General features: G+C 52.0%; 1 protein-coding gene across 1 annotated transcript; it reads left to right on the forward strand.

Annotated features, from left to right (window-relative positions):
• Nucleotides 1-486: 486 nt before the first annotated feature.
• On the forward strand, nucleotides 487-1,512 carry LOC138452757 (olfactory receptor 2D2-like). The gene has a single exon (XM_069605106.1). It carries the CDS (start codon nucleotides 487-489, stop codon nucleotides 1,510-1,512), a length of 1,026 nt encoding a protein of 341 aa, XP_069461207.1.
• Nucleotides 1,513-19,283: the final 17,771 nt, after the last annotated feature.

Genomic DNA, 19,283 nt, shown 5'->3' on the forward strand with positions numbered 1-19,283 from the left:
GGGCCCAGTATTGCGGGCAATGTGCGAGTGGCGAATGGAGAACTTGGTCCGTGGCCATTATTTCAAGGCTTCAAATCCTGGGTGAACGTCATGAAAAGGTGATGAGTGAGTGGCGTTATGCAGTCAGGACACTCAAGGGCTGGAGGCAAGATTTCCAAGAGGAAGATGCTTAACGTACAGGCTGAAGTGGTGCAGAGGCACTGGGCTCACAACTGAGCATCACCACAATTGAAATAAAGTTATTTTATCGGTTAGAGTGATTGGGAAATCTTCAAAGTGGCATCTGGAAATGTAGAATCTTCTGTCTCAGGAAACAGATCAAAGAGGCTTTCTCTCTTACTGGGGTTCAAGGGGCTGGTCAGCGAGATGTGGAGTAAGTGCCAGTGAGGTGGCACAGGGTCTTTTCTTTGTAATCAGATATCACGAGGCACCTGTTCATACCCTGGAGTTCATAAAATACTGAAGGATCTTACAATCCAAAAATCCATGTCACAATCTGAATGTGCTGTATACTCTCATGTTTCTTCTTTACGAACATGGATTTGCAATGGTTCTGTCCTCCTGTACCCACAGATATCCATGGAGAAGAACGGCAGCTCAGTGGAGGGGTTCCTGCTGGTGGGTTTATCCGATGACCCCCATCTCCGGATCTATCTCTTCCTGCTGTTCCTAGCGATATACGCAGCCACCGTCATTGGGAACATTATCCTGATCACAGTCTGCATTTGTGAACCGCGCCTTCACACACCCATGTACTTCTTCCTGGTGAACCTCTCTTTCCTGGACATCTGCTACTCAACCGTGACGGTGCCCAACATGCTGGTCCAACTCCTCCTCGCTGGGAGGAGAATCAGCTTCTTGGCCTGTGCAGCCCAGATGTACTCTTACCTGCTGTTGGGTTGTACGGAATGTGTGCTCCTAGCAGTCATGGCGTATGATCGCTGCGTCGCCATCTCATTTCCCTTGCGCTACGTGGTCATCATGAGGAGGTCCATTTGTGTCGCCATTGGGGCTTGTTGCTGGCTTTGTGGCAGCCTCATGGGCATGCTGGACACAGTGTTCACGCTGCGAGAGCCATTGTGTAATTCCAATGTTATCAACCACTTCTTCTGTGAAGCCACAGCTCTCTTAAAGATTGCATGCAGGGACACCTTCCTTGCAGAGACGGTGATCTTCTCTGTTGGAATAGTTGTGCTGCTGATCCCAAGCTTTGTCATTCTTTTCACCTACATCTCCATCATCACCACCATCCTGGGAATCCGCACTGTTGAAGGCAGACATAAAGCCTTCTCAACATGTGCCTCACACCTGGTGGTCGTCGTCCTATTCTACAGCACAGCCATCTTCTTGTACATGAAACCGGTGTCTAAAAACTCTGCAAACCAGGAGAAGTTGTACTCTTTGTTTTATACAGTGACCCCTCCAATGCTGAACCCCCTGATCTACAGTCTAAGAAACCAGGAAGTAAAGATGGCTCTGCAGAAAATTGCAAAGAGATGCATATTTCATTAGGTATATTCCCGTTGACTATAAATGTAAGTTCCAGAGCAAAGAAATGTTGGAAGATAAGATCCATACTCCAATCACTCTCCGTCGTGGCATTGGGCGGGAGAATTCCAGATATAGAGAACCATGAACCTGATGTGCTCTTCAAGCTACTGTCTCCTGAAAGGTATTGAGGCCAACCTGGCACGCTACCCATAAATCGCAGCTATTATGAGGGCCTTCAGGCACCAGCTGAAAACCTGCAGGATTGTCTTAGTGTATCTGGACCTTCGCAAAGAATACCTGCCATAATGGTATTGGGTACCTAAAGACTTGTTATTGACTATGGCTTCACTCTTGTACAGCTTGTCTCACACCAGCAATGGTGTCTTCTTGTGCCAGCTCTGGGAGCATACATCTCCCCAGACCTCTGTTATTACCATTGCCTCCCAGTGGCACATAGTGCCTACTGATTAACCTGTGGTGCTCCACACAGAGTCTTTAATGGTGTAAGACCCCCTATTCTGAGAACAATAATCATGCTCTTTGATCCTTGCAGATCATTGCTTCCCTTGCTCTTTGATCCTTTCGGGTCATTGCTTTCCTTGCTCTTTGATCCTTGCAGGTCATTGCTTTCCTTGCTCTTTGATCCTTGCAGGTCATTGCTTTCCTTGCTCTTTGATCCTTTCAGGGCATTGCTTTCGTTGCTCTTTGATCCTTGCAGGTCATTGCTTTCCTTGCTCTTTGATCCTTGCAGGTCATTGCTTTCCTTGCTCTTTGATCCTTGCGGGTCATTGCTTTCCTTGCTCTTTGATCCTTGCATGACATTGCTTTCCTACAGAACGTGCCCTCAACATTTGTGTTCTCGGTCCAAACACTACGTGCCCTTTCCTGCAATATGATCAGCTGCCTACTGCTGACTGCACGTCCCTTTCTTTATGGACTCCCATGCTGCTCTGCCAAAAACACATGGAAAAACAATTGTTTTATGCTGCATATGCCAGTGTGCATACAATGGACATGTATCTTTCTGACTCGATGTGCCTTTATAAATATTTGTATGCAACGCTGGATTCTTATTTCGATTTTAGAAAGAATTGCTCATGTGCACGTCACTGTACTTTCCCCGCATTCACAAAATGTGTCTTTTTTTGTTTGATCTCTTTTACTAACTTTATTTAAATTCTGCTGCAGGAACAGTGTATAAACAATGAGATCAGTAAGGCAGTTACAATCATCCTCTGCCTCCCCGATCTGAATCCTCCTCTCCTCCCCTCTTCCTCCTCTCCGCCCCTCTTCCTCCTCTCCTCCCCTCTTCCTCCTCTCCTCCCCTCTTCCTCCTCTACTCCCCTCTTCCTCCTCTCCTCCCCTCTTCCTCCTCTCCGCCCCTCTTCCTCCTCTCCTCCCCTCTTCCTCCTCTCCTCCCCTCTTCCTCCTCTCCTTCCCTCTTCCTCCTCTCCTCCCCTCTTCCTCCTCTCCGCCCCTCTTCCTCCTCTCCTCCCCTCTTCCTCCTCTCCGCCCCTCTTCCTCCTCTCCTCCCCTCTTCCTCCTCTCTGCCCCTCTTCCTCCTCTCCTCCCCTCTTCCTCCTCTCCTCCCCTCTTCCTCCTCTCCTCCCCTCTTCCTCCTCTCCGCCCCTCTTCCTCCTCTCCTCCCCTCTTCCTCCTCTCCGCCCCTATTCCTCCTCTCCTCCCCTCTTCCTCCTCTCCGCCCATCTTCCTCCTCTCCTTCCCTCTTCCTCCTCTCCGCCCCTCTTCCTCCTCTCCTCCCCTCTTCCTCCTCTCCTCCCCTCTTCCTCCTCTCCTTCCCTCTTTCCCGTTTCACAGAAGCTGTGTGATAAGCCGTGGCTTATGCGTTTGCACTGGACAGGTTTGGTCATATTCAAGTGCAGGCGACCAGACATCCATAAACCTTTGGAACCTGCTGTCCACCGCGGCTGTCACCTTTTCGGCCAGCAGAATATTGCCCGCCTCTGCCCACCATAGCACTCTGAGCGGACCTTCTAGCACTTTCCAGACTCTGGCTCCTATGGTTCTCACCGCCACCAATAAGTGAGTAAGTAGCTTGCTGGTCTCCCCTGATTTCGGTTATACGTCTTCAACAGGCAAAGCCAACAGGCCAGTTCCATGGATCCCTGTTATTAATGCAACTGCAACCTGAATCTCCGCCCAATAAATTTGAACAATCGGGCAGTGCACCACATATGGAAGTATGACCCTTGTGCCGCACATTTCCGCCAACAACTGCAACCTAAGGCGTGTTTCAATTTATGTAGGGTGGCGGGGGGATAATACCATCTGTACGTTAGCTTGAATGGACATTTTCTATTTGTGATGTATTTCGAGGAAGCGTCATTTCTCGACCATATATCTATCCCAGCTTGCTCTTGCATTGGCTGTCCCAGATCCGCCTCCCACTTGGCCATGTACTGGGGTTTGTGTGACCACATTTCTACTCGTAGAATGTGATATAGTTTGGGAGACATTACCCCTCACCGGTCCCTCTCTAATTAGCAAATTCTAAGGCCCCATCTCTCATGAGGCTGCCTGTGTAACTTGGGGATTATCTATCCAGTGCCTTATTTCCATATATCTGAACCTTTCCTGTTCTCTAAGCGTACATTTCTCTTAACTTTCTGTGAACGTCAACAGCTTCCTGCCTGTAAACATCTGTGTGATATGTTGCAATCCGCCCCATGCTCAGCATGAACCCCCACCCTTGCAGGCCTGGAGTGACGTCTGGGTTATGGCGTACTAACGTTAGGGGGCCTAAACCTATTTGGTGAAGTCAAAAAGCAGGTTCCAAGCTCTTTAAGATTTCTTCAGGTAAGTTTCTTTCCAGATACTTAGTTACAATCCACATGAAGACATAAAGGACATTAGCTTAGACAAACACCGGCTCCCATCACCCAGGGCCAGCCAGCTGTAACTGCCAGTACACAGAGCACTCACTCAGAACATTCCAATGACATCACAAGCTAGCTCACCCAGACAGGCACAATACAACAGGTGACCTTTCATTCACATCGCTGTGTCCTATAGCTCAGCAGCATTCTAGTTGCGGATAATAATTGGGGCCCGTGCCTCCGCGCTTTCGGTATCATGTAGAGTAGGGATGTCGTGCATTAACTTGGTTAATTACAGTGTTAACAATTGTCCAAGCCAAAATGGAGGAACAGGTCAGTGATTTGATTGGCTGAGAACTCCTTTTGTTCTGCTGGAAGGAGTTCTCAACTGCCTTTCATTGTCAACATTCAGCTGCGCTGGTCAGAAATTGTGAAGTTCCAGTTTACTAGGCCTGGGTTCAGGGGCCTATCCAGGATTCAGGGTGTCAAGAAAACAAGAAAAAACTTTCCAAGAAGTGCTGAAGAGCAAGGCTGACTGGAAGCAGCGAAAAGTTCATTTTAAAGATAAGTAAATTAATCTTTAATTAGATAAGTTAATTAATCTGCCCTTTGTTTTCATCTGCAAGCATGCTGGAATTGTGAACCGCAAACTTTTAAAGATAATACCTTTTTATTAAGTTAGAAACTATGAATTCATTCTTATCGGTGTGTAGAGCTTCTTTTGAGACTCTATCTTTATTTCCTTGATTGTTGGCTTTACAAAGCATGCGCGTGCATAACGTTACTGCGCTAGACAGTTTTTTACACTCTTAAGGCTTACGCTCTATTTTCTGCAAAAGTCATTTTCCTAATGCCCGCCGGACTTACTGTGGAGCATTATGTTAGAAAACTAGTGTTTATTTTACTTTCCAGAGGCCGCTGAAAAGGGGGGCATCGTCAGGTTCCCTCAGACTACCTTCAGCTGTTGCTTAGCAGGCACGGCGTGTATGAAGCAACCGGCTTCACTATATTTAGGGGCCGATTCATGGAATAAATGTGCGCCGTGCAAGCGTGCGAAAGCGTGAGAATCGCAGCGCAAGTGTGAAAATCGCAGCGTAAGAGTGCGAAAGCCGTGCACATTGATTCATGGAAGTCCGTGCGCATGTAAATCCTGGGATGTGCGTTAAAATCCTGTGTGGCGCACGCAGGCGCACACGTCATCAAACGGCGTGCGCTACGCGCACAGCGAAAGCACACATGGCGCAGTGCACACAACAAAAGTGGGTGGAACACGGGGCATAACACACAGAATGGGGAACAACGTGTGAAAAAGAAGGCGTAACTGGGGAAGTACTGCAGGGAACTACACGGAACGGCCACACGCACGCGAACAATCCCTATTCATGGATTCGAATACGGGAACCCTGAGCATGGCAAAAGAATCGCATAGGTGTCAACGCGTCCGCCACACGAAGGCAGGCGGAAGCATCCCCGCGCACAGTATAAAAGTGCGCGCAAACAACAAACACGTATATACAGCTATGATGAATGCACCATTTGTCGCAGCACTGATCGTGGGACACCGCAGGAGGAGGAGAATAGCTAGGGCCCACATTTTTTCACCCCGTACAAGCCTTTTTGGGATGCCTGACGACCAGGTCTACGGCAGTTATAGGTTTCCACCTCGTATCAACCTGGACCTGGTCAGAGAGTGGGAAGATGACCTTACATCCCCCACCCTCTGCTCCCAAGCATTGAGCCCCTTGGAGAAGGTGCTCAATGTCCTGCATTTTATGCCCACTGGGTCATCTCAGCAGACTACTGCCATAGTGGGGGGTGGGTCTCACAGGCCACGCAGTCACACTGCCTACACCAGGTCTTGGCAATCATGACTGCGCGCCCCTCAGTCCGCAGGTACATATACATGCCCAGAACACCCACAGAAAGGCAGGCTGTTGTCCAGGACTTTTACAGGTTGGCACACTTCCCCAAAGTGCTAGGTGCCATAGATTGCACCCATGTGGCCCTACGTCCACCTAGGGCCACTGAGCACATCTACCGAAACCGCAAGCACTGGCATTCCATTAACGTGCAGGTGGTATGCAATGCAAAGGGAATCATCACCTCTGTCTATGCAAACTGCCCTGGCTCCACCCATGACAGTTTCATATACAGAATGTCTGCCCTGAGCCGGGCCCTGGAAGCTGGGCAGCATGGTGACACATGGTTCCTAGGTGAGTACAAATGCCCGTGCACATGCATGCATGTCACACACACACAAATACACAGGGGACAGTGCCTACCCTCTGAGCAACCACATGATGACGCCAATCCAGAACCCCACCACATCACCCCAGGTAAGATACAACGCGGCCCATATTGCAACCAGGGCCATAGTGGAGTGCACATTCGGAGTGCTCAAGTCACACTTCCGCTCCCTTGACCGCTCTGGCGGGCAGCTACTCTATGCACCCCCAGTAGTGTGCAGGATCATTGTGGCAGCATGTGTCCTGCACAATGTTACAACACGGCAGGGCGTACCGGTGGACATGGTGGTGCCCCCACATCCCCAAACACAGGCACAGGCGCTGCCCATGGGAGGGGATAGGGCACGTGGCGAGGAAGCCCGGACACAGCTTGTGGCCACATTTTTCACCTAAACTTCCACCCCTGCGGAGTGCACACAAGCCTGGCACTTACCAGGTGACAATCGATGATGACAAAGAGACAGTCAACTGTCACAACCTTACCACCCTGAGAATGTTACCATGGAAGCGCCACATTGTGTGCATCCCTAGCTACTTAAACATAAGCAATCCTGTGTGACCAAAAGGCACACATGCAAGGTGTGAATCACACAGACCTGCAAAACAGGCCAAGACTATCACTGGTATGTCACCCAAATCCTCCCAAACCACAACATGACACGGCAAGCAATAGCTATACACCAACACAGTACCAATAAGGTACACATTGACATGTGAAAAATCTAAAGTGGCATCAGACAATGATGCCTGACATGAAATCAGATGAAATGACTGACCAACAACCTCCCACCCAAAAGAAGTCACACCCAAATGCATTCCAACAGTTGTAGTTGTAAAATAACAATGAATGCCTGTCTACATGCACATTGCGCATTGCAAAATCAACACTGCTGCTTCTGTGTGCCGTGTCCACCTCCTGCAACACACTGCTCAGTGCACAGCATAGTGAACAGCCATTGTGTGTGACGCACACCCTGAGCATCACATCTAAGCGACAAACTACATCAAAAAGCAAATTACGCATGTACAGGATCCACAAATGGTCATAGATCGTGTGCTGCAGGGACACAGTGGGCACCAGAAGGCAAGCAGAGTGTACATGTGGACATGGAAGGGTGGTTGTACATGTAGTGGATCATAGTGCGAGTGTGTGGGTCAGTAGGGACATGCACTCGAAATATGCATGTGCAATCAAGTCACCATCAGTGTCCTCTACACATCACATGTGAACATTGCCCATGTGTACACCCCAGCATGTCAAGCCACGACTATTCACTCACACCTGAAAGGTAAACACAACACATGAACAGGCATTGATCAGCAGAATACATCATGTACATAGGATACCACAATTACAATGTCAGGGTGCGCATCACACTGTAGGGCAAGGCAACTGTCAACAACAAAGCACCCGCCCTCCCTCACAAATCAACATGACCCACTGAACAACTGCACCTGGGTTATGTAGCCTTCATCCTTGAAGTTCACCTGGCCACAGGATCACCCTTCCCCTTTGTCACCATCTTCCACCTTGTGTATAAAAAGTGTCCAGCACCCTCAGAGGCCACCTTGACTTGCAAAAACACCAGATCAAAGAGAACTCAAAGCAGGCCAACACAGAAGCCAAGCAAAAAGCCTGTAGGCAGCAAAAATAACCAGAAGAGCCTCCAGTAGATGACCTGAAGTAGCAGTACGTCACAAAGCCCAAGTACTACCACAATGACGTAACAGCCAAGGTAGCACAGTAAAACAATGTCACAACAGGATGTATACCATGTGTGGTACATAACACAGAATGATGCACCACGAACTGATGTGTACTGTCACATCTCCCATGTTCAGGCGCAGGAGTGGCACAAACCAACCACCCCCACCGTGGTCTGGGTGCCTGCAAGGTCAAACTCACACAGGACTCTGAGACCCTGGTGGGGAAGGAGGGTCAGGGATATGCAGTCGAGACAGGCATTGCTATACTGGATAACTGGAAGGAGGGGCAGGAGAGGGGAGTAGGATTTACACAGGAAAGTAGGAAATGCACAAAACTGTACTACTCACATTAACACATACACAATTACACCAAACGTGATCATCATGCACATAGTAACACATTACTCAAATGGAAGACAAAGAGAAACTTATCTCTGGGGTGAGTGCTGGCCTCCTGCCTGCGCACTCTCAGGTCCGGTAACAGGAGCAGTTCAATGCTGCAAAGAGAGCCACAGTTACTAATCTGTACGTGCCCATAACACACAAACACACCACCATATATGCCCCAAAGTAACAAACTACTCTACAAACAAACAATCTGGTGTGGATGCTTCGTACCCATATGTAACATTACCTCTGTGATGGTTCATACACAGTCAATGCAGTAAGTCAGGCGCCGGTGGGTGCGTGGCAAATGGAAGACCAATGTGTCACGATTCACAAAACATGCAATGTTCCCTGGGTAAGCAGCCAGACGCATATAGCAAGGTATGACTTCAGAACAAGTCGTGTTCCACTATGACCGAAATAAAGTAGGTAGTGCATGTGTCAAATTCTACATGGGAATGACATGCACTGCACATGAGTTTGTCCCTTGCTGTCTGTCCCTGTGAGCTGCTTCTTTCCATGTCTTGGAATGCTACATGGCTAATACAAGTGCCTCAATGGACCATGGTGGACCGGACGGTATGTGCCACTGCCCCTGCAGGTGCCCCAGACAGCTTTCCCATCAATTAGCCATTAGTCCACCAACGCATCTCAGCTGTATTGTGCGCTTCAACACCAATATTTGTCCAAGCTCACCGTCAGTGCTGCTACTAAGCATGCATGTGCAACTGGCCTGGTGAAAGGTTTTCTGTGTTGTGGCCCCCCTGTGCTGCTCATCTTGCCTGGAGTCCCTTGAAACACGTCAGCTGTTTTCTGGATGTATGAATGCAATCCCCGTGCCTCTGCTTGCGCACACATGCGCATGTCGGCACCACCAAACGTGTCCAGCTTCCAGACGTCCAATGGGCCATGTCTGCTGGCAAAGGTGGTCTGGAGGCTCATCCCCCTGCAGAAAGGGCATGAAACACATGATTAATGCTTTAAAATCATCTGTGTGTGTCCCATCAGGCATTTCATGACTGGACCATGTCAGAGACGTATATCAGAAATAACACCATCAGTGCGTCTTTCACAAGCAAAGTGTGGTACACGCTATCTACGGCATGAATTGCAACAAGCACATGTACAGTAAAGATAAGAAACATACTACACAATGCATAGCAATTAATGTACACATGAATCATGAAACCCCCCATCTAGCGAAAGAAGAACAGTGGTCAATAACACCCCTATCATCCCCACTAGGGGTGTTAACACAAGTTGGACAGCAGCAGACATGCCACAGATATGACAGTCCAAAGCCCTTGTGTAATAGGCTGTGACACCGAACCATCCTTGCGAGCCCATGGATAAGGGAAGCAGGAGTGGCATATGTGAGTCAGGACCGAAAGCTGCAAACACATACCCAAGACAAGCTTGAAGGGCCCAGCTGGAACAGACAGTGGATGCTTTCAAAAGCCACAAAGTACCACACCGTCACATGAAAGCACAATAGACAAGCAATTTTAAACTATATTAACTAATTATACTAACTATGAAAAACCTACATTACCTAATTAAATTAACTATCAAATTGAAACTAAACTAACTTAACTAAAAGAAAAATCAAAAATGGCCACATACGACCCGGGGGGGAGGCACCCAGGAGGGGGGAGGTACAGGGTGCTGCTCAACACCCACATGTGATGATGCTGAGGAAAAAAAAAACTCCATGGCCTCAACGCCTGCACAGCCCGACCTATGTGGGAGATACATTGCCGTCCGAGTCTGGCTCTTCCTGGAAAGGAGGACGTGACACAGGAGCCTGACCACGTCTAGCCGCAGCTTGCCCCTCGTCGGCAGCAAGTCTGCCGGACGGGTGAGCCTGGTTCTGTGTGGCAATGACACGTACGTCTGCATGTAGAACCTCCGTGATACACGTGCTTCCTCTTGCAAGGTAGCACGTGTAACACAGAGTTCCTCCTGCAAGGCCTGGCTGGACAACTGCTGCACCTCCCGGCAAGCATGTAGCTCAGCTGAGATGGTACGCTCAAGCTGCGCAAACCTCTCCTCTGCCCGCTCCTTCTGGGACATCATAAGGACACCCAGAGTGGAACTGAGGGAAGCATACTCCTGCCTCAGGGCCTCCATGTGTGCCTCTGTATGAGCAGCAATTGATTTACGCAGACACAACATTTCAGCCTGGCGTGCTCTATCTGAGGCCGCCATGCCCAGCCTGAGTGAGCGGGCCGTGGACCGTGCCGCCTGCTGCTGGAGAAGCACCTGCCTAGCAGAGGGAGCACTGATTGGGCCACACGCTCCATGCTCTCAGCGATGTTCTCAATTGCTGCCCCCTGACGTTCAGAATTGGCAGTCATGTCTTGCTCCCACTCAGTATACTGGGGTTGACCCCTGCGGGACCCAAGGACCGGGTGTCCTCGTTGTGTTGGCACCGCCCGCGGCTGCACGACTACATGCCCCCGTTGACGTGATGTCCCAGGCACATCAGTGACTGGTGTGGAGAGTGGGTCCTGTGTCCCGATCCACCACAGGTGGAGGTTCCAACACTGTCTGACCCCTCAGTGCAGGCGTCGCGGACAGAGGTGTGCCCACATCAGAATCACTCACCCCTGACATATGGACCTGATGCACATCCAACTCAACATGGACGTAAGAGTGTTCATCAGGGCTGGCCCTGCCAGCCAGAGACAAGATGGACTGTAGCACATGTGGGTTTTCATGGACTACCACCCCACTACCCCCACTTGTGCCGGGTTGCTGTAGTAATAACAACCCTGTGCCTGGCATGACAACACCATCCTATGGCTCCATTGCGTCATCATCTGAAAAGTAGAGAGAAAAAAGGTCACTACACATGTTAGAAGCACACAACACAACCACACACACAGACACCAAACACATCAAGCAGACATGTCACACACAAAATAGAACCTGCCATGCATGCTGGGTCAACTTGACATTGCTTCTGTGATTAGGCATGTAGAATGGTGTCAGTTTGCACAGAAGTGGGTCGATGCAGTGCAGCAAATTTGTTGTACGTTACTCACTATCTACATGTACAAGTACTTCATGATGTGTGTCAGAAACTGTGAAGGCAGTGCAAGGTCAACTTCAGGCATCATGTGCAATGTGCATTCAATGGGTAGTATGGCTACAAGCAAACCACCCCTCCCCCCAAGTGCAAATGCAGGGATGCCTAGCATGGTATCAAAAGGCTGACCATAGACCTGTGTATTGACAGACAGTTTTGACCAGCATCAACTACATCATGTGAGTCAAGAGACAACACAGCAAATGATGATGGGACAGTAAGCAGGACACATGATGAAACCTCTGGAGTACACCCACGTGTGAAGAAGACACTACACCAGTTGGACAGAGTCATTGGCCATTAAACAGGCTGGGGCCTGTGACCCACACAGACTGTCACACCCTAAACATGTGTGCAACGCAGGACTGAGCCACAGTGGACATGGGAAGGCTGATGAAATGCCATGCAATGTAGGTCACCCTGGACTCATACTACAATGATCATCCAATCAAGGACACATAGGGGCATGAGTGGAATACACATGGAGCATGAATGGGCACTCATGTCCCTGCGGGGCATCTGACCTCTGAACAGTCCAAGTGAGACACCCTGCATCAAGTACAAAGGATGTACCACACAGCATATGTCTGGCAGATTGGCCGCTGGAAGTTAGCATGTACACAGGACGCATGAATAGGGAAGTACTCAACGGCAAAATTGAAGCAGACCAGTGCAAAGGTGGAATTGGGGTGCAGAGCAGGGCGGTGGAGGGGCAAGGGAGCATGCCTACATGGAGTACCTGCATGCAGGCAGAGGACACATGCACGTCAGTCAGGCTATGAGCTGAGAGGAAGGTCACCCCACGCTACATGCAGAAAGGCCAGTGAGCTGGACCATGGACTGGAGGGACATACTGGTGACCAGCATGTGAGTAGGGTGCAATAGTGGTGATGCGGACAGTCCCCGTCCGCTCCACATGTCCACCATCCAGCAGAGCAGCCATGCATCAGGGAAGCATTGCATTACTTGCACATCAGAACCATGTACACGTGACATGTAGTGGCAGTCATGCACAACACATCACACAAGTAAAACACACATGTCCTCAACAAACATGCAGCAACACTCACTGGACTGGGCATAAAAGTCTGGCATCTCTCCCACTCCTTCGACCGATTAAGATGGTATGAACTCCGCAACGAGTGACTCATGCAGAGTGAGGTCCTCAGGTGCAGGCCCACTGCCAGTCACCAGAGTCAAGTTGTAATTTGAGGCACGCTAAGCCTTAGCGCTGCGTTTGAGGTCATTCCAACGCTTTTTGCACTCTTGCACCGTGCGCACCTCATGGCCGAATGCACTCACATGTTCCGCAACTTGCTTCCAGTGGGTATCACGCGGGGCAGCCATAGTCTTACAATTAGCACCCACTAGCATGTCGCAGCTGTGGTCCCGCACGTAGTCCACGAGGAAGTCCAGTTCCTGGTTGCAGAAAGGCTTCTTCCTCGACATGCAGGAGGTCGGGCTGTGTGTGGGGTCCCAGCCTGTGCTGCAGGTGCAACCTTCCTCCTCTTGGATTGTGGCGCAGACCCTGGCTGGAAAATGCCGCCCGGATCAGTATGGCCAGTGGCACCGGTGGATTGAGCCAAGGGAGTGGGAGGTGGAGGGACGACCAAAGGCCTGACTTGCGTCAGTGGCAGCTGGGTGCCCTCTAATGGACCCTGCGCAGCAACATCCGCTGTGGCAGGGTCATTGACCGCGACTGTCCTGGTTGGCAGACTCACAACCGGGGTGTTGTTGGCTGCATCTGCCCCTGCACTTGCCAACACCCGGCTGTTCAGGGCAGCAGATGACATTACTGCCCGAGGGACACGTGTCTTGGTCAGGGCAGCCCTGAGTGCACCTACGGTTTCCTTCCTGGCCTGTTGGAAATCTTCCAAGGACTCTTCAAGTGCCAACGCAGCCTGCGCTGGCAGACCCTGAGCCTGGGTGGTGGTGTCCACAGCTGTACCTGCAGCTACCACTACCCTTGGGCCCGTGGCAGTCGATGAAATGGACTGCTGGGTCACACGGGCGTCAGTGCCAGATGCAGAATCTGCATCTCCCGGAACCACAAGGGGTGGTGGCATGACTGCACCGACACATGGCACAACATCGTGCTCAAGTGGTGCACCCCTGCCTCTTCTCCCTCTGCGGCCACCCTGGACACCCTGGAGTCCCCCTACTCCCTGGTCACCCCAGCCACGTCCCTGACCATGCCCGCCACGAGGAGGACGCCCAGCTGAGGCACCCCTCCCCTTTGGTGGCCTCCCAACCATGGCACAGATGGAGTAGTGCCGGCACAGATGGAGGAGTGCCAATGGGAGGTGTACACCACAATTGTCCTGGGCAATTGGGGTGAAGGGGGTGTGATGCAAGATGTTAACAGCCCCCCTGCACCTGCAAGGCTGTATGTGACCCCGGTGATGTAGTGACGGGTCACGCAACGCTCAGGCACCCCAAAACTGCAGTAAAACCGTGCACGCAACCCTGCAGCCTACATGCATGGAATTAACCTCCCGCAGTACGCGGTGGCACCCAGTAACACAAAAAATGCGTACGCATGGGACACACAGGCTACTATGACCTCGAAAATGGGTGCGATACACAGGGGCACCCGCAGTGGGAAAAATAGCGTGTGTGACTCACCGTCTGACTAGCGTGATAATGAAAAACCCGCATAGCCAATACCCCCGCCAAAAGAAAAGATACGTCCTTGATCCGCTGTGAAGTTGTGATGGCGCGCGAAACAACACGAAGTAGCAACACACGTCGGTCTCCACGAAAGGCACGTACAGCGAAATGCTGGCCCCGCTCACCTTTAACCCGTGCTGAGGGAAACGGCCACACACATCGCATCACTTACGCGCGTAGCCCCTTTCCTCGGATTATACGCGGACGTGCAGTTTTTTCATGCACGCGATGAACCACTATGCCCACGTCATGAGGGAAACGCCTGTGTGCGCTACGTCACAGACGCGCTTACACGCTAAGGGCCTTTCCTCAAATGACACGCTGACGTGCAATTTTTTTTTGTGCCAAATCACTCCATATCAAGCTGGCCACGCAACAACACACGGAAGACCACGCTCCTGCCCAGAAGGCCGAATTACTGCCCCCCAGAGCCCCAAGCACACTCCCACCTGCCATCTGCTGCTGCCTGCCGGCTGCCCACGTGCCCTGCTATTTGGTGCCTGCACGTCAGCCAGGGGTGCAGTTGCTGTGACCACCCCTGCTGGAACTGAAGACTCCCGACTGGGATACCATCGCTCCACAGCCCAGCCCCAGGACCCACTTGCCCACCCACACCTGCCACTGGGGTTGCCATGTCGGGCACAACACCATCTGGCACCACTGGCAACCCCCAGCCAGAGAGGCAGAGGGCCACCAGCTTCAGTGCCAGGGAAGTTGGTGTCCTGGTGGAGCAAGGCCTGCGGCAGTATGATGCCCTCTTTGGAGGTTCGCGCACCGACAATGAAGGACGGACCAGGATCTGGATAGACATCGTGAATGCCATCAACGAGGAGGGAGTGGCAGTCCACGACATCAAACATGTCCGGAAGCGCTGGGAGGACTTCAGGTCCAGGACCCTCGACAAGGCCCGGCACCTCTTGAAGGCAGCGGATGCGCAGGGGCGCCGGGGCCACCTGTACGACCACCAAATGAGGGTCCTGGAACGCATACGCCCAGCGCTCCACGTCCAGGTCCTTGAGAGGCAGACCTGTCTGGAGTCGAGCGGTAAGTGTACATGCATACTGATTGGACTCTGTGCGTGTTGTGATGTGCTAGTAGTGTGCAGGTTGCAGATGTGTTTTTGTAGGGCCATGTATGGATGTGTATGTACAGGGGCGTGAGGCTGCCACATGTGAGTCCTCTCATGTGGGAGACACATCGATGGTGTATGCGTTGCTAAGCATGCTGGCCAAATGCAGGTGTGGGAGCACACATGTTTGAATTTCTGTGTATGTACGTTGGCATAGTTGTGGTCTCACACATGGATGGTGGTTGCTGCTGCATGTATCTGCACTGTGTACATGTGCATGTGTGTGTATTTGACAAGAGTGCAACTGTGATGCAACATGGATGCATGTGACACTGACATGTAGGAGGCTGATTGCCAGATGTGACATAGATGGTGACATTATCACTGCAGTGGAGGAGATGTACAGATGCATGTCAGTCTGGTGGCATGTGTGCATGTGTTGTGCACTCCCTGTGTTTCATGCGATGTCCGGCTCACCTTCGGCTGCTCGTGCTGTTGTTTGTGTATGGACGGTGCTGCCTGGTGCAATATTCCTGTGGATTTGCTCATGTGTGTGAGTTGAAGTGACATGTGTGTTGGGGAGTGTGATGCCATGTCTGTAGTTTTACACTGCCACTCATGTGCAAGAGCGGAGAGGGTGCTGTGAAGCAAAGCGGCAGGGATCGCACCACCAGCCTGAGACGCAAGGCCCGGCTCCCCTCCCAGGTTGTCATCTCGTCGAGGAGTGAGGAGTCTGGTGCCGCTTCCCAGGCCGCAGCTGCCGAGGGTATGTCCAAGAGGCGGAGGTCGGAGGTGGACTCCTTGGCAGCAGAAGGGGCAGCTGAGACCCCACAGGGTCCGATGGAGGAAGATGGCACGGAGTCATCCAGGTTGGTGGGGGGTTTGGTGGAGGAGGAGACCGTGGAAGGGACACACACAGGGTCTGGAGGTGGGGATTCCATTGGTGCCAGTGGTGCAGTGCAGGGGCAGGGACAGGAGGCAGCACAGGCCGCCGCGGAGGTGCCTGTGTGTAATCCTGTCCCCGATCCTGTGACTGCATCATCCTGCACCTGCAGGGATGCCTACGTCTAGACCCGTTTTCAGGGAGGGGATGAGCGCACAACAACTGGCCTTCGTCTCCCTGCGGACGTGGCAATCCGGAACCGGGTTGAACCTGTCCTGTCTGGGATGACGTTGCGTCAACAGGGCATGCAAGGTGACCTGCAGTGTTTTCGTGAAGACACTGCACGTCATCTCGGATGCCTCGTTGACCGCGTTGACCTACTGGGACGGGTCACCAGGGCTGGATTCCTCCATATGCTGGACCTTTTTCCGACCCCCTCCTCACTGAACCCCCTATGCGCCAGTCGTCCTTCATGCCATCTTCCCACCCGTGTATCACCTGGGTACCCTGTGGAGCTGCCTCTGACCCTGCGGCCAGGCTGGTGGAGGACACATCCCTGCCACAGTCGGAGTCGGACGTCCAGCAGGGGTGGCCACCTCAACAACTGCACCCCAGCCAGAGGAGGACGTGCAAGCAGCAAGAGCCAGGGCACAGGCACAGGCACAGCAGCAGCAGCAACAAGGTGGGAGCCATGATGGCTCGGGGCCTTCAGCATCCGAGGGGCAGGCATCGGCCAGAGGGCAGAAGGACCCAGGATTGGAAGTGTCTTCCGTGTGGCAGCGGTTGGGCCAGGCCATAGGTGCGGAGCGGCGGCAGGCGGAAGAGGCACGGCTCACAATGGTCAGGGCGGAGAGCTCCATGCGGAGGGCACTGAGGTGGGCCGAGTGCCTCGAGGCAATTCGCAGGGAGTTGGAGGTCAACATGTGATTGCGAACCCTCAGGGCCATGGGAGAGGACTGCCTCCAGGACATCGAGCAGGAGTTCGATGATCGCCTGGCCCGGGAAATCAGGAAGTGAACCTTCGGACTAGCCCGCCGCCATTGTATATAGTTTGTAGTTTTAGGTTTCCTTTATCTTTTTAATTCATTTGGGGCACTTGGACTATGCCCCGCCTTTTTGTATATAGTTCTTCATTAGGTCGTTTTTTTGCTACGTTTCATTTCATTTGTTGGGCTCATGAACCCTGGATTACTTCTTTGTACATAGTTGAACAATGGATTTATCTATTATTATTTCTCTCACCATGGAGCAATGGATTTTACTGTTTCTATTTCCTTTGGATTTGATTTGGTGGCTGGAGACTTTGGACACATTTTAATTTCGATTTATTTGGATTCAGACTTCATGTTTTTCTTTTTGTGTTTTGGGCATGCTGCATTTCATCTTTTTTTCAAACATTTTTGCATGTTTTCATTTGATTACATTCTTTTTGTGTTCAATACATTTTGGTTTATTACTTTGATGTGTGGTATTCTCTCATTGGTTTCATGCATGTCACGGTGTAAGTTTTCACAATCACCAGCACCCATTGTGTGTGTGTGACAGACATGTGTTGATGTAAGTTCTTGCCATTTGGGTTGTATCATGTAATGGGCATTTCAATGTGGGGTGGATGGGATACTTGGTTGGGTCTTTGCACAGAGGTGGAGTGCGGTGGGATTTGGGAGGCCATGAGGCCCATGATTGTGGATCATGATGACGTGTTGGGGGACATGAGTCGGGGCCTGCTGGCTGGTGCCCCTCACTGCTGGGTGGGTGGGGGTGCTGGGGGATATGAGTCGGGGCCTGCTGGCAGGTGCCCTTCACTGCTGGGTGGGTGTGGGTGCTGGGGGACATGAGTCGGGGCCTGAGCCTCACTGCTGGGAGTTGGGGGTGCTGGGGGGCATGAGTCAGGGCCTGCTGGCAGGTGCCCGCCAATGCTGGGTGGGTGGGGGTGCTGGGGGACATGAGTCGGGGCCTGCTGGCAGGTTCCCCTCACTGCTGGGTGGGTGGGGGTGCTGGGGGACATGAGTCAGGGCCTGAGCCTCACTGCTGTGGGGTGGGGGTGCTGGGGGACATGATTCGGGGCCTGCTGGCAGGTGCCCATCAATGCTGGGTGGGTGGGGGTGGTGGGGGACATGAGGCCGGGCCTGAGCCTCACTGCTGGGTGGGTGGGGGTGCTGGGGGACATGAGTTGGTGATCACTAATGCAAGGTGACATGTGGGCTGGCTGGGGGGCATGCCCATGGTGGTTGGGCTGCGTGTGGGACATGACCAGGGGTGCAGGGTAGTCCCCTGTTGTGTGGGCTGCCTGCAGGGGCCGTGGAGGGGGTAGAGGGCACACCTGGGAGGACCCACACTGCCAATTCATGTGTGGGACTCCCCAAACATCCCACTAGATACACGTACCCTGCTCTGACAGCGAAATCGCGTGTGAAATTCCCTGCGAACCCCAGAAATACACTTACCCCGCTCTGACAGCAAAATTGCGTGTGAAATTCCCCGCAAACCCCAGTAATACACGTACCCCGCTCGCACAGGGCCAATCACATGTGAAACTCCCTGCAAACCCCAGTAATACACGTACCCCACTCGCACAGGGCCAATCGCATGTGAAACTCCCCGCGAACCCCAGTAACACATGTACACCGTTCACACAGGGCCAATCGCATGTGAAACTCCCCGCGAACCCCAGTGATACACATACACCTCTCACACAGGGCCAATCGCGTGTGAGACTCCCCGAAACCCCAGTAATACACGTACCCCACTCGCACAGGACCAATCGCATGTGAAACTCCCCACGAACCCCAGTAATACACGTACCCCGCTCGCACAGGGCCAATAGCGTGTGAAACTCCCTGCGAACCCCAGTAATACACGTATCCCGCTCGCACAGGGCCAATCGCGTGTGAAACTCCCC

The sequence above is a fragment of the Ambystoma mexicanum genome, chromosome 4p (genome assembly GCF_040938575.1).
Source record: "Ambystoma mexicanum isolate Mex_15411 chromosome 4p, UKY_AmexF1_1, whole genome shotgun sequence".
NCBI lineage: Eukaryota > Metazoa > Chordata > Amphibia > Caudata > Ambystomatidae > Ambystoma > Ambystoma mexicanum.

Coding starts and splice junctions, on each gene's coding strand:
- LOC138452757 (XM_069605106.1), top strand. CDS start 487: ATGTCACAATCTGAATGTGCTGTATACTCTCATGTTTCTTCTTTACGA.